We start from the raw sequence: 18,187 nt of genomic DNA on the forward strand, positions 1-18,187 counted from the left end.
CACAAGAGTGTGAAACCAACAAAACATGGGGCAGTATGTAGATCACAGGCTCAGTGATATTGCAGTTCAAGGCCAAATTTATCTCCAGAGAATCAGCTCAAGATACTCTCTTTAGCATTTGTAACTCTGAAGTTAGTTAAAAACCCTTCTACACTTGATTGTAAAATGTATGAATAGATTTTTCCTGTGCCATTACTCATGCAAATGATAAATACTTCACGGCTATGAAAACCAAAAGTATCAGAGCTTGAGCACCTTTTCAAAACACAATGTTCTCTAGCTTTATTTGCCACTTCAGTAATCAGAGCAAAATTGTTATAAGAAAATCTTAATATAATTCTCCAGGAAAATGAAAGATAAAAGGTTTTTCTGTCCCTTACCTTCCACTCTATAATTTACGTTCTACTTTTAAGCCCAAATTATTTCACATGGTTATTCAATTTTTTTAAATGCCTGCAATAAAGCTCTGCTAGAGCAAACTCGATTTTGAAAGCAGGTTAACCAAGAATCACACCACAACCATAGCCCTTAAAGGCAAGAAGGAATTTGCTGCTTAAACAAACGTAAAAATGCAAGATATTTGTAGTGTCCTGTGAGGTTCTGCAAATGGGAACATGTGGATGCAGCATGGCTTCATTTTCCTTACATGATGGTACTAGTCAGTCTATCAGAACGCTTCTCGTTAGTAAGGCGAGGCAATCTCTTTGCATCCCAGTTGCTCTTCCTTCTTGTTCAGTAAAGTAATCAAGACCATACCTGCTTGGTTAACAGAGGGTGGGTTTGGGGTTGTAATTCGGATCAAACCCTTGTGAGAGCCTCCATTTTCTGTGGCAAAGCAGGTGATTTAACACATTTAAAACCAGATTGTATTTTTACACAACCTGTTCTGACTTATGCTCTACTAAGGATTGATGCATGAATTAGTTCCGTGTCACAAATTAGGATAACATCTACAATTAAGCATCAATTTTGAAAAACAGAAATGTGTCGGCTGAGCAAAGAATCTCTCCCTGTAATGCTGCTGGCAGGTCAGCTGTTATTATGTTACTTGACAGAATACATTGGTTAGAAGCACTATCTCAATGCCTGAAAATTCAGTACTCTCGTAGGAAAATATTTCTCCTTTACTTATTTCTTTTTTAAAGAAGACAAAATATTTTAATTGTAAGTGGTCACAGGAATTCTTCTGGGTTCTCTCTTGTGATTATTTTTAATTTATACAATAGTTGCTTCTGTCAACTCAGGGACCATGCCATCATAGCTTTCAAAGGAGATCACCCTGAAGATCGATTGGCTATGCCTTAAAGTTGCAGGTGCATACAGGAGACTGAGGACAATGGTGAAAACTGTAGTTACTGAACCCAAATGTTACTCAGAGACGTCAACTGACAATCACGGCTGAATTCTGAATAAGGGCAGCTATTTCACTGTAGATCACACCACATGTCCTGCAAACTCCGCAGTCGAGTAGACGGCGTTTGTATCGCCTAGGATATGGGGCAAATCCTGTCCAGGAGAGCCATTTTTGAATGCTATTGTATGTTACATGCGGAACAGCATGGGTCGTCTTTGTCAGGCTGCGCGGCATAGTTCATTTGCCTCACAATTTCTGCAAAGAGTTCATCCACCATTGTTTTACTTTTAGCAGAAGTCTCCATACAGGGGCAGCCCCACTCTTCAGCAAGGGCTCGGCCTTCATTGGATGACACTTCTCTCTCACTTTCCAGGTCCACTTTGTTCCCAACCAAGATGACTGGCACTTTCTCATACCGCTTCACGCGGATGATCCGGTCCCGCATGGGCTTGATGTCCTGGAAGCTCTGCTGGTTGACGAGGCTGTAGACGAGGATGAAGCCCTGGCCGTTCTTGATGTACAGGTCCCGCATGGACGCGAACTGCTCCGTGCCCGCCGTGTCCAGGATCTCCAGCACCGACGACGACGAGTCCACCTCGATCTCCTTGCGGTAGAAGTCCTCGATGGTGGGGTCGTATTTCTCGATGAAGGTGCCGGTCACGAACTGCACGGTCAGGGCGGATTGGCCGACCCCGCCCGAGCCCAGCACCACCACTTTGTACTCGCGCATCGTCCCTCCGCGGCCGCCCGCGACATAGACCTACGCCCGCCGCGCCGAGCTCCCGGACCCTGCCCCGGCGGCCGGCACCGCTGCCTGCCGCGGCCGCCCCCACCTCACAGCTGTCGCGGCCCCCCGGGCGCCGGCGGAAGGAGCGGCGGCCCAAGACATGGACCGATCCCGGCGGCAATGCGCCCCGCGGGGGCCGGCAGGAACTAAGGGCGAGCAGCGAACGCGAGCCGCCCGAGCCGCCCGAGCCCCCCGAGCCGCCCGAGCCGCCCGAGCCCCCCGAGCCGCCCGAGCCCCCCGAGCCGCCCGAGCCGCCCGAGCCCCCCGAGCCCCCCGAGCCGCCCGAGCCCCCCGAGCCGCCCGAGCCGCCCGAGCCCCCCGAGCCGCCCGAGCCCCCCGAGCCGCCCGAGCCCCCCGAGCCGCCCGAGCCGCCCGAGCCCCCCGAGCCCCCCGAGCCGCCCGAGCCCCCCGAGCCGCCCGAGCCCCCCGAGCCGCCCGAGCCCCCCGAGCCGCCCGAGCCGCCCGAGCCCCCCGAGCCCCCCGAGCCGCCCGAGCCCCCCGAGCCGCCCGAGCCGGCCGAGCCCCCCGAGACCCCCGAGCCGCCCGAGCCCCCCGAGCCCCCCGAGCCGCCCGAGCCCCCCGAGCCGCCCGAGCCCCCCGAGCCGCCCGAGCCGGCCGAGCCGCCCGAGACCCCCGAGCCGCCCGAGCCCCCCGAGCCGCCCGAGCCCCCCGAGCCGCCCGAGACCCCCGAGCCGCCCGAGCCGGCCGAGCCCCCCGAGCCCCCCGAGCCGCCCGAGACCCCCGAGCCGCCCGAGCCGGCCGAGCCGGCCGAGCCCCCCGAGCCCCCCGAGCCGCCCGAGCCCCCCGAGCCGCCCGAGCCCCCCGAGCCGCCCGAGCCCCCCGAGCCCCCCGACCCGCCCGAGCCGCCCGAGCCCCCCGAGCCGCCCGAGCCGGCCGAGCCGCCCGAGCCCCCCGAGCCCCCGGAGCCGCCCGAGCCCCCCGAGCCCCCCGAGCCGCCCGAGCCCCCCGAGCCGCCCGAGCCCCCCGAGCCCCCCGAGCCGCCCGAGCCCCCCGAGCCGGCCGAGCCGGCCGAGCCGCCCGAGCCCCCCGAGCCCCCCGAGCCGCCCGAGACCCCCGAGCCGCCCGAGCCGGCCGAGCCCCCCGAGCCCCCCGAGACCCCCGAGCCCCCCGAGCCCCCCGAGCCGCCCGAGCCCCCCGAGCCCCCCGAGCCGCCCGAGACCCCCGAGCCGCCCGAGCCGCCCGAGCCCCCCGAGCCCCCCGAGCCGCCCCGAGACCCCCGAGCCGGCCGAGCCGGCCGAGCCCCGAGCCGCGCCGCCCGAGACCCCCGAGCCGCCCGAGCCGCCCGAGCCCCCCGAGCCGGGCCCGAGCCGCCCGAGCCCCCCGAGCCGCCGAGCCGCCCGAGCCCCCGAGCCGCCCGAGCCGCCCGAGCCGCCCGAGCCCCGAGCCGCCGAGCCCCCCGAGCCGCCCGAGCCGCCCGAGCCCCCCGAGCCGCCCGAGCCCCCCGAGCCCCCCGAGCCGCCCGAGCCCCCCGAGCCCCCCGAGCCGCCCGAGCCCCCCGAGCCGCCCGAGCCCCCCGAGCCGCCCGAGCCGCCCGAGCCCGCCCGAGCCCCCCCGAGCCCCCCCGAGCCCCCCCGAGCCGCCCGAGCCCCCCGAGCCGCCCGAGCCGCCCGAGCCGCCCGAGCCCCCCGATCCCCCCGAGCCGCCCGAGCCCCCCGAGCCGCCCGAGCCCCCCGAACGGCCCGACCCCCCCGAGCCCCCCGAGCCCCCCGAGCCGGCCGAGCCGCCCGAGCCCCCCGAGCCCCCCGAGCCGGCCGAGCCCCCCGAGCCGCCCGAGCCCCCCGAGCCGCCCGAGCCCCCCGAGCCGGCCGAGCCCCCCGAGCCGCGGGCCCGCAGTGCTGCCCGCCAGCCTCCTAAGGTGGCTTTTTAAAAAGGTGTCTGAAAATCAAACCGGCTATAATAATACTGGTCCAGTTGTCACAAATTGACAAGTGAATATAATACCAACTAAAGAAAGGATTGGAAATGTGGATCGATTGGAAATGTGGATCTTTTCTGGCCATTCTAGACTGAATAAATCGGTGAAATCCTGAGGCAAAACAGCAAATTTCCTTTCTTTCTTAACATATATACTGAAAAGAGAAAGAGATTTCTAGTTTCACAGGCCTTATTCAAAAAGCAGATAAGTACAAAGTATACTCCAATTTTTAAAGAAGATTTTTGGGTCTAAGGTGATAGATATTGAGGTTGAAAATAAAACGTTTCAAAATACAAGAGTTTTCTCTGGGAAATCAAGCTTTTAAATGCTTTTGTGTTTTATACATCGAAATTAATACATTTCAGTTTTAGGGTACATAAAGTTTTTTTTTTCTTCTCTCATTTATGGTTTTTGCTTCCCCCAAGTTCTCTGCCTGTTACATACCTGTTTTCTTAATTCAGGAAATGAAATTTCCTATTTCATTTTGCTCAGACGACCCAGCAGAAGCCTGGGCCAGCGCCCACCGAGGTCCGAATGGAACTCAGCGCTGCCCACAGGCCACCTCTGAAGCTTGAGGCGCCTGGGCCTTGCACGTGGGCTCCGGGTGCCCTTGACCTTGGCCCCGGGGCTCTGTGCGCATGCGCAGCCCTCGGCCTCTGCCCCGTGCACCGTTGCTTGGTGACGGCCGTTCCGGGCGGAGAGATTCCAAACCGCCTTGCTGTCCTGCGGGGATACTGTGGCGACTGGAGTTGGCTGCTCTAGAGGCTACTGTTGGCTGGGCGCGGAGAAAACAGGCGTGAGAAGTGCGGAGGAGGTTCTGAAGCCCGTGGCTTGGCCATGAAGAAGTGTTTTGGCTCTGGGCTTCAGAAGGTCAGGTCCCGCTTGGGTTTCCGAAGGAGACCCCAGAGCGATGGTGGTGGCTGGCAGCCTGAGGCCGGAGGTGGGGTCACCTCGGAGTCCGGGTACTGCAACCAAGGCAGAGATCGCATACAAATCTACAGAGCTGCCGCCAGGGGCAACGTATCAGAAGTGCAGAGGCTGCTCTCGCTCCATCCAGAGAGACTGGATGACAGAGACCTGCAGAAGAGGTGAGCGGGCCTGGGGGGCCGCAGGGCACGGGCCGGAGGCGGCGGGGGCCTGGGAGAGGGGCCTGGGAGGGGCGGTACGCTGGTGGGGCCCTTACCCCGGGGGCAGGGCCCAGGCCGCCGTGGTGAGCACCAGGACAAACTCTCAAGGTCCCGTCACTCATAATTCCCCTTACAAAGCACTTTACTGACAATTTTAAACAAATTCAACTAAATATCAGTAATAGAAATGAAAAGAAGTATAGCATTTGAAAAAGAAGCATTTTACTTTTGATGTGCACAGTTTTAGACCATGTTGTTAAACACTACAGAAAAGTGCGTAATGAGAAAACTGATTCCCATAATAGAGCGACTTGTGGGCTAAAAAAATCAGCTAAAACCCAGTATCCGTTTTACATCAGTGTCCACCCATGTATGTATGGTGTTTATTGAGGGGCCTTAGAAGGGAAGCTTCCAGTGGAAGATGGCTGTGGTCTGTCTAGGAAGACTCGTTTTCTCACCGCGTGTGCTCTTCCTCTAGTTATCAGTTTTCCACAAGCCAACTAAACTCTCAGGGTTTTAAAAGTTTTGGGTTGCACATGGTGTCTCTTTGATTGTAGTGATAAAATTAAGAATCATTCTGCATAGTAGACGAAGATTTGCCCTTCTAGGTGTCAACGGGTGCTCTATTGCCACCATTTCTTTACTAAGAGCTGAAAAGAGAGATAAATGATTGGAATATAGCAGAAAATGCCCAAACACCCTAATATATGCAGGATGTTAGAGCTTCATAGTGATGACATTTCGCGTTAGTAGAAAATATGAATTACTCATGAATGATGGAGAAATACCTGTTAAGTATTTGGAGAAAATTTGTTAGATTTTCATGTCACAAAAATAAGTTCCAGATGTACTGTAGATTAAAAATTATAAATATACAAAATGAGGAAGGTACCAGAAGAAAACAGAAATGCCTATTTATACAATTTTTTATGTTGGCGAAGACTTCAAAAAAACCAAGAGTTCAGAAGGTTGGTTGAGCAATATAAGAAATCAATAGTCTCTGTATATCAGAAAATAATACTAACAAAATAAAAGAAAAGGTACTTGCAAATTATGTACAGCATACACATATCAGGGAAAAGTGTATCTTTGTTTTATAGAGAAGTGTCTGAAATCAACAGAAAAAAGCGCTCGAATTTTGAATTGGACCAAGTTCTTTCTGTGTATCTATAAGTGACCAATATTTAGTGCCCCAGGTAAAAAAAAAAAAAGGAATTAAAGTTGAAAGAGAAATGAAAACTTCTTTTCCATCCTCAAAGGTTGAGAAGATGAGGAGTCATGGTACTTGTACTTCTGCTTCAAATTAAAGTTGCTTCAGACTTTTCAAAGTTTGGTGACTTTTCATTTTGGTGATAAGTACCACATTTAAAAATGTATATTCCCTTTACTCATCAATTCCAAGTGCTAAAATGTTTTTATGAAATAATTATATAAATCACATACAATTTGCTTTTCTCAGCACTGCTTACAATATCAATGTATTGTGAAAAACTCACATCAACACATTTCGTAAATAAATTGCAGTGCATCTGTAGGATGGAATTACCTGAGACCGCTGAAGGTGGTATGGATAATACATACATGTTTACATGCAAAGATGTACTTTGGTAGATTGGAAAAGGAGAAAGAATTCCTTTGATTATACACACACACAGACTACGATGTTATTTTAGCCAAAAATATGTGCAAACTTGATTACTGAGTATTTGTACAGTGACATTTTCTTTTTTAAAAAGTCTGATCTCTACACTGAACATATACAGAAATTCTAGTAACAGTTTATTATTAATAAAGTAGTCCCAGGTAATATTTCATTATTCCCAGGAATATGAATCTTGTACAGATTAAAACAATTTCTCACTTCTATTTTCAATTTTTTTTTTTTAAAGATTGGTATTTTCTGGCAACTTTTAGCCTCTTCAGAAGTAAAGGCAGTCTTTTTATCTGTGCCGGTAGAAGTTCATGTATCTATATTTCTGTACACACTTATTTTTTTATTATATAGAGCTTCATTACCTATAACATTAAGTGATTTTTGATTCATCATTTTGGTTCTGTCTTTATGGAAATCAAAAATAGCACATATAAGTGATTATTACTATTGCAGAAGTACTGCTTTACTATAAACATTTTGTTTAAAAACATTGAACTCTCCAGCTGTAGTTATCCCTTCTTTCAATCCATTTATTCATCAAATATACACTGAATAACTGTTACGGAGCAGACACAGTCTACTCGGGACTCTCAGAATCTATCTCTCAGGCCCTCTTCATCCTTAAAAACTTTATGTTGCCCAGTAGGAGCGAAATGAAAAATTGTAAATGGACGTAATAGTACCTAATCTCCATTGAAGCTTTTCCTCCCTCGTTTCAAATAAAAGGATTTCTACAGTTAGGACATTGTGAACAGTAACCAAACTTGCTGTTTACCTAGTGTACAATAGTATTAAATATGAGTATCGATCACTGGAAATCGTCCGATTTTCATATAATCTATGACTCGAAACAGACAATGAAAGGAGCCATCCTTAGTCACTTGAATGCTGAGTCTCCTTTGGCTTCAAGTTTCTTGAAAATCAAAACAAGAATTACTTTGTGATTTTAGTCCTCTTTCCCCATGATGCCCTTAAGAATGAACATTTATTTAGATGCCAATTTATGACGAGAACTGCGGAAGGTCTGGTGTGTTTCCATTATTTCACTTCACGTCAGGGTGGTAAGATGCCGGTTCTTGTAAATACCAGTAAGAAATTATTTAAATGCTGCCAACTATACTTTCAAGGCACTCTGAATTGTACATTGCCTTCCAGAGTCAGAGGTGTTAAAATATGAGAAAAGAAGCATCTTAGAACCACTGAAATACAGTGTTCTTTCTTAATCCTTAAAACATAGCTGCAAAGTAGGTGGAATGATATCATTTTACTTAATTGAAATGTTGTCTTGTAAAGTAGTAGTGATGGTAATAATTCTGATAATATTACCAGTTACTGAGCTGTGTGTTTTGTGCTAGGAACCTAAGTAAACACTTTACATAGATTCCCATGTGAGCCCACAACAGTGTTAACTACTGTTTTTATCCCCACTTTGTTGATGAGGAAATGGAGGCACACAAAGGCTAAGGGACAGCTAATAAGTGGTCGAATTAAATTAGGATCAAACCGAGTTGAGCTGATTCCCCAGGGCATGCTCTCTGTAGTCACATAGGCTGCTCTTTCCTTAGTGTGGCGAGTAAGCAGAGCTCGTGAATATTGTACTTTGTGCAGAAGAAAACTCCATGTTGGTTCTGAAGGCATTGGAGTGGCGTGTCATGTTTACAATTGCGTGCAGAGCTGCATGTTTGAGACAGTGCCCTGTAATGTCCTAAATGTCCTCTCACCCTCATAGGACTGCTCTCCATTTGGCCTGCACCTTTGGCCATTCGGAAGTGGTGACTCTTCTAGCAGAGAAAAAATGCCAGATGAATTTCGGTGACAACAGAAACAAGACAGCTCTAATAAAGGTATGTGGTAGCCAGCTCTGTCAACAGGAGATGGATTTTATTTTAGTATTTAGAATAAAAATGAATTTATCTCAATTAACTATAACTAATTGTGGAAACTTGTGGAATGCTTACTTTGAATTCCCATAATTTACCGTTTATTTAATGACGTAATCCTGACAGGCCGTGGAGAGCCAGGAAGAGGAGTGTGCAACAATCCTACTACAACATGGAGCGGATCCACATGTGAAGGACGATTGTGACAACACGGCTCTCCACTACGCGGCCATAGGGCAAAACACCGCGATAGTTGAACAGCTGCTGCAACATCAGGCAGATATGGAAGCAACCAATGAGGTATAGATCCACAGACTGTATTTACACAATATTTGTTATACGTGTGTTTCAGTCACAAGCATTTTATTTCTAGTCGACATATACTGCATGCTGTACATCGCTCCCTGTCGCCATAGAAACAAGTCCAAAGCCAAGTCAGGAAGGGGAAATGAGGTGGCCACAGAAAGGGCCCAGCTCTGTCCTGTAACAGTCCTGTTACTGCGTGGGAGTGGGTGGCAGGCTCAGAGCCCACCAAGGACTGACGACCCGGGGGGAGGGAAGTATGTGGGGGTGGCTGCTGCAGGGCAGGGCCTAGGAGATGGGTGAGCCTGGGTCCCGCCAGGGAGCTGGGGGGTGCAGGTAGGGAGGGGAAGCAGCAGGACACAGGCCCTGAGCACCCCAGGCCTCGGGGATTCTGAAGATCGGGGCAGGAGGGCCAGCACGTTTGGACATCCAGCAAGGGCATCGGCCTGTGCTCCTAGCCACTCTGCCAGCCACGGCCCCCCTTGGGGTCTCCACCTCGGAGTGGGGCTCCTGCTCAGGCTGGCGGAGGTGCTGGGCGGGTTTTAGGTGTACAGAGGGAGCAGGTGATGGGGACGCGTTCACCCCTTTTTGTTCTTGGACATACATCACCGCTCGCCACTGCAACCCCAGCAGGAATGCCCTTGGTTGACAGAGGAAGGGTCAATTTTACACCTTTGGAAGCTCAAGTGTTCCCTGAATGCAAACAGTTGGAACTTAATTTTCTAAAATTTTACTTTACGTGATGATACCTCTAAAGTAGCAGTAGAGGGCACAGCTCTCTTTTATGCACTTATGATAAATTACTTGTGAAAACAACACTTGTAACAGGCAACACTTCCTTTTTTAAGTGTTTTTTCACGTCCGAGTTGTTTTCCAATTAATGCAAAACAATGCAGGAAAGCAAAATTTGCCTTTGAAATCGGCTTTACCTTAAAACTCAAACAAACAAAAGCATTTTACAATATCATAGTAATCTTCCCGCTGTTGACAAATTGCTATTTATAAACAAATGATTTATATAAAGCTATTTAGTTTTCATTGGCTAAAGCCTAAGAGGTAAAAAGGAAAGGGAAAGGAAATAACTATCAGAAATATGCAGGGCAATTTGGAAATTTGGCTATTGAGGGGAAATAACAAGAAGAGGTTTTTCAAAACCTCATGGACACAGACAGCAGTTCAATATTTGCCAGAGGGTAAAGGCGGGAGGGGTGATAGATGAGGAAAAAGGGGTCAAACATAATGGTGGTGGAAGGAGAACTGACTCTGGTGGTGAGCACACAATGCGATATACAGATGCTGTATCATAGAAATGACACTTGCAACCAACGTGATTTTACTAATCAATGTCACCCCAATAAGTTTAATTAATAAACAGAGGTTTTTTTATTTTTGTTTTCCTTCAGTTTATATGCTTAGTCAAGGTCCTCTTCAGTTTTGGGGGATAATAATCCTTAGTTTGGGAGAGAGAGTTAGTGAGTTTTAAATTCCCCTAAGACCACATCTAGGAAGGCTCCGAATCCACCAGATTACAGTGAACAGGTGGCAATTAAGTGGGAAAGGAAGGAAAGACAGATAATTAAGTGACATATCATCTGTTCTGGCAGAAAGAGCCACCTAGGTAAGAGTCTAAACTCTGCTGTGAAATGTAGACTGTCCCATGAGAAGTAAGGAGTTTAGCAGTAATGAAATCAAGTTGCATTTTAATTGTTAATCCCGTTTCCACTCCTACCCAGGAAATTAAGTGTGGTTTTCATAAGTGACATGTCTCTTCCACTTTTATTTGGCCTAATCCTCAATATCAGAGGAAATTGGTGACATAGGCGAGAGAAGAGGAGACTGAAGTGATCGTCTACTGGACTAGTTCTTGGCTAGAATTATGCTGGCGAATCACAGTCACCCTAGGAACTTTAAAAACATTCACAACCATTTACAAGCTAGGCTCTTCCTGAAGGTTTTGACTATGTAAAGCTAATAAGGCCTGGACATGTGTTGTTTAGAAATATTTCCCTGAGATTCTGATACAACTCTTGGTTAAGAACTACTAGTGCAATATATCAATTCGCAGATCTCAAATACTTAAGAAATCTCTAGAAGAGGTGGAGTTTGAGAGGTGATTTTCCTTCAGCTCTCTCCTTCCCAACACTCTTTGCCTGACTTTTGAACTGTCTGTACCTCTGGGCTCGAGAAGTGGAAGGAAATATCATTGGCAGTATCTACTGGCTTAAAGAAGAACACCTTTTTCCTTTCAGCCATCAGTCATTCACTGGTGCTCTGAGAATCTTTAGAAACTTGCTGATGGGTGGTCTCCTAATGCATAGAATCGGGCCCTTTAAGAGTTTTGCCGATGGACATGCGTCCTATTTGGGAGACCACCTCAGGGATACTGTGGATACCTGATCATGGCATTGTACATCAGAAGCTAAACATTAATGAATGCCAACTATAATTTTATATATATAATGTGATGGTTCAGTGTGAGGTCGGAGGGATAGTGGATGGGGGCAGGGGGGTTCACAGTATGAGGGATATAAATGATGAACGTCTAAGTATTACCTTGTTTTGTACACCTGAAACTAATAAATAAATTAATTAATTAAAAAAAAAAAGAGTTTTGCATGTTTGTTTGTGCTCAGGTTGTTAGATCAACAAATGCTTACTGCATGCGGGGTTTTCCTGCAGTAATAGGAAATTGTGAACCTGCTTTTTTTGCCTGTTGTTCTGTAAATCTCCAGTTTTCTTTTCTTTGTTTTTAATTAAATTTATTAGGATGACAATGGTTATTGTATTTAAATAGGTTTCAAGTGTACATTTCTATAATGCATCATCTATATGTCATAGTATGTGCTCACCACCCAGAGTCAGTTCTGCCTTCACCGTATATTTGACCCCCCTTACCCTCTTCTACTATCCACCGTCCCCCCTTATGTTCTGGTAACCACTGAACTGTTGTCTGTGTCTGTGAGTTTTTGTTTCCTTGTCTTGTTCGTCTGTTGCTTTCAGTTTCATATCCCTCATATGAGTGAAGTCGTATGGTCCTCGACTTTTTCTGTCCGATTTGTGTTGCATAGCATAATACTGTCATGATCCATCCATGTTGTCCCAAATGGCAGCATTTCATTTTTTTCTATGGCAGAGTAGTATGCCATTGTGTTTGCATACAACATCTTTTTTATCCAGTCATCTATTGAAGGACAGTTTTGTTGTTTCCATTTCTGGGCCACCGTAAATGTTGCTGCAATGATCGAAGGTGTGTGATAAACTCTCTCAGTATGTCTGTGAAATTCATAGAGCCGTGGCATAATCACGATGGTAGGTTTAAACATGAAATCCCGTGAAGTTAGTAGCAATACAGATGGGAAGTGTCAATAATTTAGTGTCAGCAGTTCTATAATGTAATTATCCATTGGGTTAACAATCTGAAAAATGAATACAAATAGATTATGGTTTGAATAAGAATGGGAAAAATTCTTGAAGTGGGTGTAATGAGTCTAAATGACAGTTTTATTGCATGTTGGGGCCCAGTTTTTTAATGAAGCATATGATACTAAAAAACAGAAAGATTTTACATACAAATATTCACATTATACACAAACATTTGGAAACAGCAGATAAAAAATTCCAAGTGGGCCACGGACTAATTATGGCTCCTCAATATGTTTCGTTTGCCTCCATATGTTGAGTCAACATCGAAAGTTTTGGAGACTCATGAAGAAGTAAGGATGTCAAGCTTCTCTGAAAGAATCAAGCCTGGTCCCCTTGAGCCCTGACTACAGTTGGGTGTCCTGTGGCGAGGCTGCACCTCTTATATGAGACATGTGTTCCCTAGTGTGCCACTGTCCCCACCTGGGTTCTTCACTTACTTGGGTCACCTTCTTTGCCTCCGTAAGCACTGGAGTGTGCGATTCCTGTTTTATAGAATATTTTGATAAACGCTTCAAGATTTTCAAGACAGTCTATATTGATTTATTATATGTATTCTATATTAATCTCCTTAGAATGAGAGTGAGTTTTTCAAGCTAGAATTCTAAGTTTTTCTTTTTAAAAAACAAAAACCAAAAAACTTCCTTTTTCATTATATGTCCTATAAAGAATCATACCCATTGAAATGTCTTTAAGTCTTATGAGGTCAATGATGGTTATAGTTGTAGATGTTATGCATATTGCAGGCAGTATTCTATCATCCTCCTCAACGTGGTTCCTTAAAAATGCAAGTGATTTAGTCGCTTTCATGATGCTAAAAATCATCCATATAGATCAGCATTAAAACGTGAACTGATAAGCCATGATATTTTATTTCGGAGTTACATTTTGCCTGAGCTATAAAATAATTTTAAGTAGCAATTAAAATAGAACCAGAATAAAAAAGAGATTTTTTCAGAAAGTAGATAGGCATTGGGGTCCCAAGGTTATCATTGTAACTGAGAATAAAATTTCACATTGAGCTTACCAACAGCTAAGATAAAAACCCATCGTCTTATAATGGGAGAAAACCAATGGACCATTTAGTGATAAGCAATCAAAGGTCATTTGAAGCCTAACTCTTTTTAATTTAGAGTCCACTTCCTTAGTGACCCTTTTGGAGCAGGAGAGCCTGAAGTTGACATCTGGGATCCTGAGAACATGGATAGAAGAGAAGCAAGCAAGTTTGTATAAGCTGCAGAAAACCTCACCTCTGTTGGAAAGCTCTCCGAACTGTATCCCTGAAATTCTGTGATATTTCAAACGTTAATGTTTGCCACAGAAAAGTATTGTCAAATCGGGATTAAGCAACCTGAAACACTTCTTTAGTAATAACCATATAAAGCACAGTTTTATAATACTTCTCAAACACAGGTGATCTTTCTGGAATCTTCCTACTGGGGCACAGTAATTAATTTCTGCTAAAGTACATATTCTTTGGAATATAATGTAACAAACACTACCCCAGAAATAATTATTTAGGTTATCAATTCAATGAAACGACTTAAAGCATTTACGTCTATGTTTTCGAGCTTGGAGATACAGGGATGGAGAATAGCCCCTGCCCTCAGAAGGCTCTGGGTTCAGGTGGGGAACGATAAAATAACTGCAGTATAGTGCGATAGAGATTGTGATGGGAGCAAAGTTCTTGGCACCAGGACTGTCAGTGTTTGAAGGGAGTTCTGGAGAATGAGGTGGAAGTCCATCTGTTGGAGAGGAAGGGGGAGGATATTTTAAAGGGAAGGAGCAGCAGACGACAACACAGAGGGCTACTTTTTATTTACTTTCTCTAGTGTATGTTCAAGTTTAGAGGATCTTTTATGAGTTTTCAAATTCAATTTAGAACTACGTAGTTTTTTAAGCTATAAATTGTTTTCTCTGTTTTACAGTTTGGTTTTACACCACTTTTATTTGCTGTGAATGAGAACTGCCCGAAAATGGTGGAATATTTACTCGAGAGACATGCAAACATACATGCAGTTGATAAGTGGAAAAGGTACTTGTTTGTTTGTTTTTTAACTTAGAACTGTTTTAGAGCGGTAACAGTTACTCAAGTCAGAAAGATTAAATTAAGAAGAAGAGGATTAACCTATAATTACAAAGTGAAAAATATCAGCACATCGTCAGTTAGGTAGAATAGCAATTATTCTGACTGGTGAACAGGAAGAACCGTATCCTGCAGGATTCATATTCATTTATGATATCGACTGATGTCATTTGTCATTGCAGTTTTTGGTCACATGGTATTATATTAGCTAAAGGGTTTTCACGGTAATTTTACTAGTTTTGTATAGTATGGACTCTAACTTAGTTTATGATACAATATTGGGTTTAGTCTCTCTGACAGTTTTTTTAACCTCTACTGTGTATTCAGGTTTCCTTAAAAGATGCACGTTAAACATAAATAGGAGTTGATTTTGTTGTTTGGATGACTCTGCTTTAAATTGTTTTCCTGAAGGAATACTGATGTTATAGGGTTTTCCCTAAATGACTGTGAATTACTACTACCAGATATTCCTCAGTTTTTATTCTTTTTTCATTTCTAGTCTATTTTGATGTTTTTTTAAATCATTTTTAATTGGTATGGGTAGAAGGGAGAAAGACAACATTAACTGAATAAACTTCTTCTTTAATGAAACAAGTCATAGATGGGTGATTAAAAAAGAGATGGGCTTTCAGTTCACTCAGGACTGGGTTAAAAGCTCAGCTTTCCTACGTGTCACGTGTGTGACCGTGGGAACATTACTGTCATCACCAAACATGTTTCCCGATGTGGAAACGAGGGAAATAATATCTCCTTCAAGTACGGTCGTGTGTCATGACCTGGCATGTGATTCAGTGCCCAGCACATGCTTATGAGCACCGTTAACTCAACGATGACAATGTTTACTAGAATTATCACTAATATTATTGTTTTGAGCCTGCCAAGTAGCTTTAACTTACTTGAATTCTAGCTGACTTTGGATGCACCATATATAAGACTAAGGAAGAAACGGGAAATTCTTCATTGAAATCTTCACCTACTTCAGTTAAGTGACCTCAGCAGAGTTACTTGGCTATTAGAGAACTTTAAATTAGCACCTTCTAGGTAATACCCAGTGGGGCAAGAGGCTTTTTTTTTGTTTTTATGTCCCTTCATTTTAGCCTTGGACATAATTTACAAAGATGAACACTTAAGCATGTAAATGGTCGATTGTATACAGATAAGCACTGTATTGAACTTGGTAAAGTCTCTCAATGTTGCTGTGTACGTAACTGAAAGTTCCTAAGGGTGAAGTTGTCTCTCCGTTATTTCAGAACAGCCCTCATGCTTGCTGCAAGGAATAAGTCCTCAAATACAGTCCGGCTTCTGCTTCAGGCAGGTGCAGATGTCTTTGCTCGAGATGACACTGGGCGCACCGCGGAAGAATATGCTTTCTCTAAGGGTTTGAAGGAGTAAGTGTGTACATTGAAATGCTAGTTATCACCAAACTGGGCTTCCAAACACTTGAACTGTTACTTCTTAGGGAACAGGTGAGACGTCCTAACTGGGGTCAGGCAGGGGGGGAATGGCAGTGAGTTAGTAGACATCCTTAGCCAGAAACCAAGCAAACGATCAGACGTGTAAGACGTAGCAAAGGGACAGATTCCTTATCCCAGAACTTTGAAGACCTTTATCTTTAGGGATCCCCACATTCTCCGTTTCATTCCAAGCATAACCCCTGTGTGTCAGGTACCAATAATGTCTCTTCTCTGACTTTTCCTACTAGTTATTTGGGGGTGTAAAATGTACAGTTTAGCAGGAAATTCTGTATTTTCTGGAGGCTATTGGCTATGCTCCCCCCTTGAATTTTTCAAGAAGCCAGAGTGTTCCCTAAGTCCAAGGGGGACCATCCTCTTTCACAAGTCAGATGGAGAGGGAAGGAAGGTCATTCTGGTCATTCATTGGTTTCCATCGATTGTGTTGCTGCATGGTTGCTATAGAAACGGATCCTGTCGTCATGACTCCCCGTGCTCCCAGGTTCCCTTGCTGATCCCGAGTCCTCTGTGTCCATGGTTTTCCACATTTGGACTTCGAAGTGGCGATATTTTTAACTTGACATGCAGATGCTTGCTTACATTCTCAGCCCCTATTCCAGAGCACCAGCTCCCTGTCCCGGGAGCCAGGACTTCTAGCTTTAGCCACACACAGCCTTCCCTAACACTGAAAAACTATGCGGGGCCCACATCTTAGCCCAAACCTCATGATGACTTACCCTTTGGAGTGTCTTGTTGTGTCTTCTGCCAGCACATGTTAGTTGGAACTTTCTGAGCTGTCAGAGAGGTGCTAGTAATGCTGCAGGAAAAGATCAGACTTTCCTTTCTCCTTTGTTACCAGATCTGTACCCCAAGGCCACTTGCTATCCCATGGAGTATCTTTCCTTAGGTCCTGGAAGGTCCCATAACGCCTTTCCCAGAGTAGACACTAACTTGCCTGTGATTCCTTAGTTAAGATGAGGCTCAGTGATCTGTTTTCCAAAATAATGAAAATCTGGCCAGTGACTTGACTCTCCCTCAGGTTTCAGAATATTTAAAGTTTTGCCTGACATGGAAGCCAGTAAACAGAAAGCTCTGGATCTAAAGGAGGTTACTTGGTGTTAGAATAGCTGCACCCCTTCCACGCCTCATGAGTGTGCATATATGTTCTATCTTTCAAGTCAACTGGGGATGCCTAGGAAGGTTAGAAAGATCTGATAGGTCAGAGTTTCAGCAGGTAGACATGAGACGGAAGTAGTCCAAGCCAGGTCTTGACTTCTGTGACTTTTCTGCCACTGGTGTGATTAGCTACGATAATAGGGGCAGTTATGTTATCTACCTTATTGAGGTAACATATTTCTAAACGCATTTAATTACAAATTACATAATAGCTGAGATGTACTGAATTACAAACCACAAAGAGAGTAGCTGATAACCAAAATTAAAAACATTTTCTGTAAACTGCAACATTTGAATGTTAAATAGAACCTATGAAAAGCACACATTAGGTTTATTTGGAATTCCAAAATAATTTCAAAAACTAAAGCTCAAAAAAACTTATTCCGTTGCCTTACAATTTTGCTGTATTATCTATTTGATCCTCTGACAACCTGTAAAATAAGGCAGTGAGATGCTTGGTTTGTAGAGGAAAGCTCTGAGCCTAATAGCGGTGACTTCCCCGAAAACGGATCTTGTGGACTATAGAACTAGGATTTCTGAGTTCTCAACTCTCGCCCCTGCTAATTCTAATTAACTGACTGAACTATACTGCCCTCAACATGACTGGTTCACCTTGTTTTTTTGTCTTCTTTAATCACATGCTTAAGAAAAATTTTGTACAACTTACTATGGTTTTTTTTTTAACTTAAATTTATAGGGGTGACAATGGTTAGTAAAATTACATAGGTTTCAAATGTACAATTCTTTAATATATTGTCTATATATCACATTGTGTGATATACCACCCAGAGTCAGTTCTCCTTCTGTCACCATATGTTTGACCCCCTTTACCCTTTTCTACTATCCCCTCTTCCACTTACTCTCTGACAACTACTGAACTGTTGTCTGTGTCTATAAGTTTTTGTTTCTTTATTTGTTTGCCTTTAGAACTTACAAAATTGAAGCGTATGGGATAATTCAAGTTTTTATATTAGTTCAGATATTACCTGAAATACTCTAAGAATTCCATGTTT

At 45.3% G+C, this 18,187-nt stretch overlaps 2 protein-coding genes across 14 annotated transcripts in view; one reads left to right on the forward strand and one right to left on the reverse strand.

The window, feature by feature from the left end:
* Window positions 1-1,311: 1,311 nt before the first annotated feature.
* On the reverse strand, window positions 1,312-2,084 carry LOC308495688 (ras-related protein Rap-2a-like; the record flags this gene model as incomplete). Its single annotated transcript, XM_081080655.1, has 1 exon — window positions 1,312-2,084. One exon carries the CDS (start codon window positions 2,082-2,084, stop codon window positions 1,533-1,535), a length of 552 nt encoding a protein of 183 aa, XP_080936781.1. The 3' UTR covers window positions 1,312-1,532.
* A 2,651-nt stretch (window positions 2,085-4,735) lies between these two features.
* Window positions 4,736-18,187, forward strand: part of LOC308495690 (ankyrin repeat domain-containing protein 26-like) — a 90,998-nt gene continuing 77,546 nt past the window's right edge. For 5 of the 13 annotated variants that reach the window (XM_081080663.1, XM_081080668.1, XM_081080665.1 and 2 more), the window contains exons 1-5: window positions 4,761-5,165; window positions 8,588-8,702; window positions 8,865-9,038; window positions 14,390-14,496; window positions 15,798-15,935. In XM_081080663.1, coding sequence (XP_080936789.1) covers window positions 4,915-5,165; window positions 8,588-8,702; window positions 8,865-9,038; window positions 14,390-14,496; window positions 15,798-15,935 — 785 coding nt within the window. In that variant the 5' untranslated portion in view covers window positions 4,761-4,914. Of the gene's footprint in view, window positions 5,166-8,587; window positions 8,703-8,864; window positions 9,039-14,389; window positions 14,497-15,797; window positions 15,936-18,187 lie in introns of all 13 variants that reach the window. The other 8 variants (XM_081080658.1, XM_081080666.1, XM_081080664.1 and 5 more) reach the window with 3 other exon arrangements.

This window comes from Rhinolophus hipposideros, assembly GCF_964194185.1.
Source record: "Rhinolophus hipposideros genome assembly, contig: HAP1_SCAFFOLD_140, whole genome shotgun sequence".
NCBI lineage: Eukaryota > Metazoa > Chordata > Mammalia > Chiroptera > Rhinolophidae > Rhinolophus > Rhinolophus hipposideros.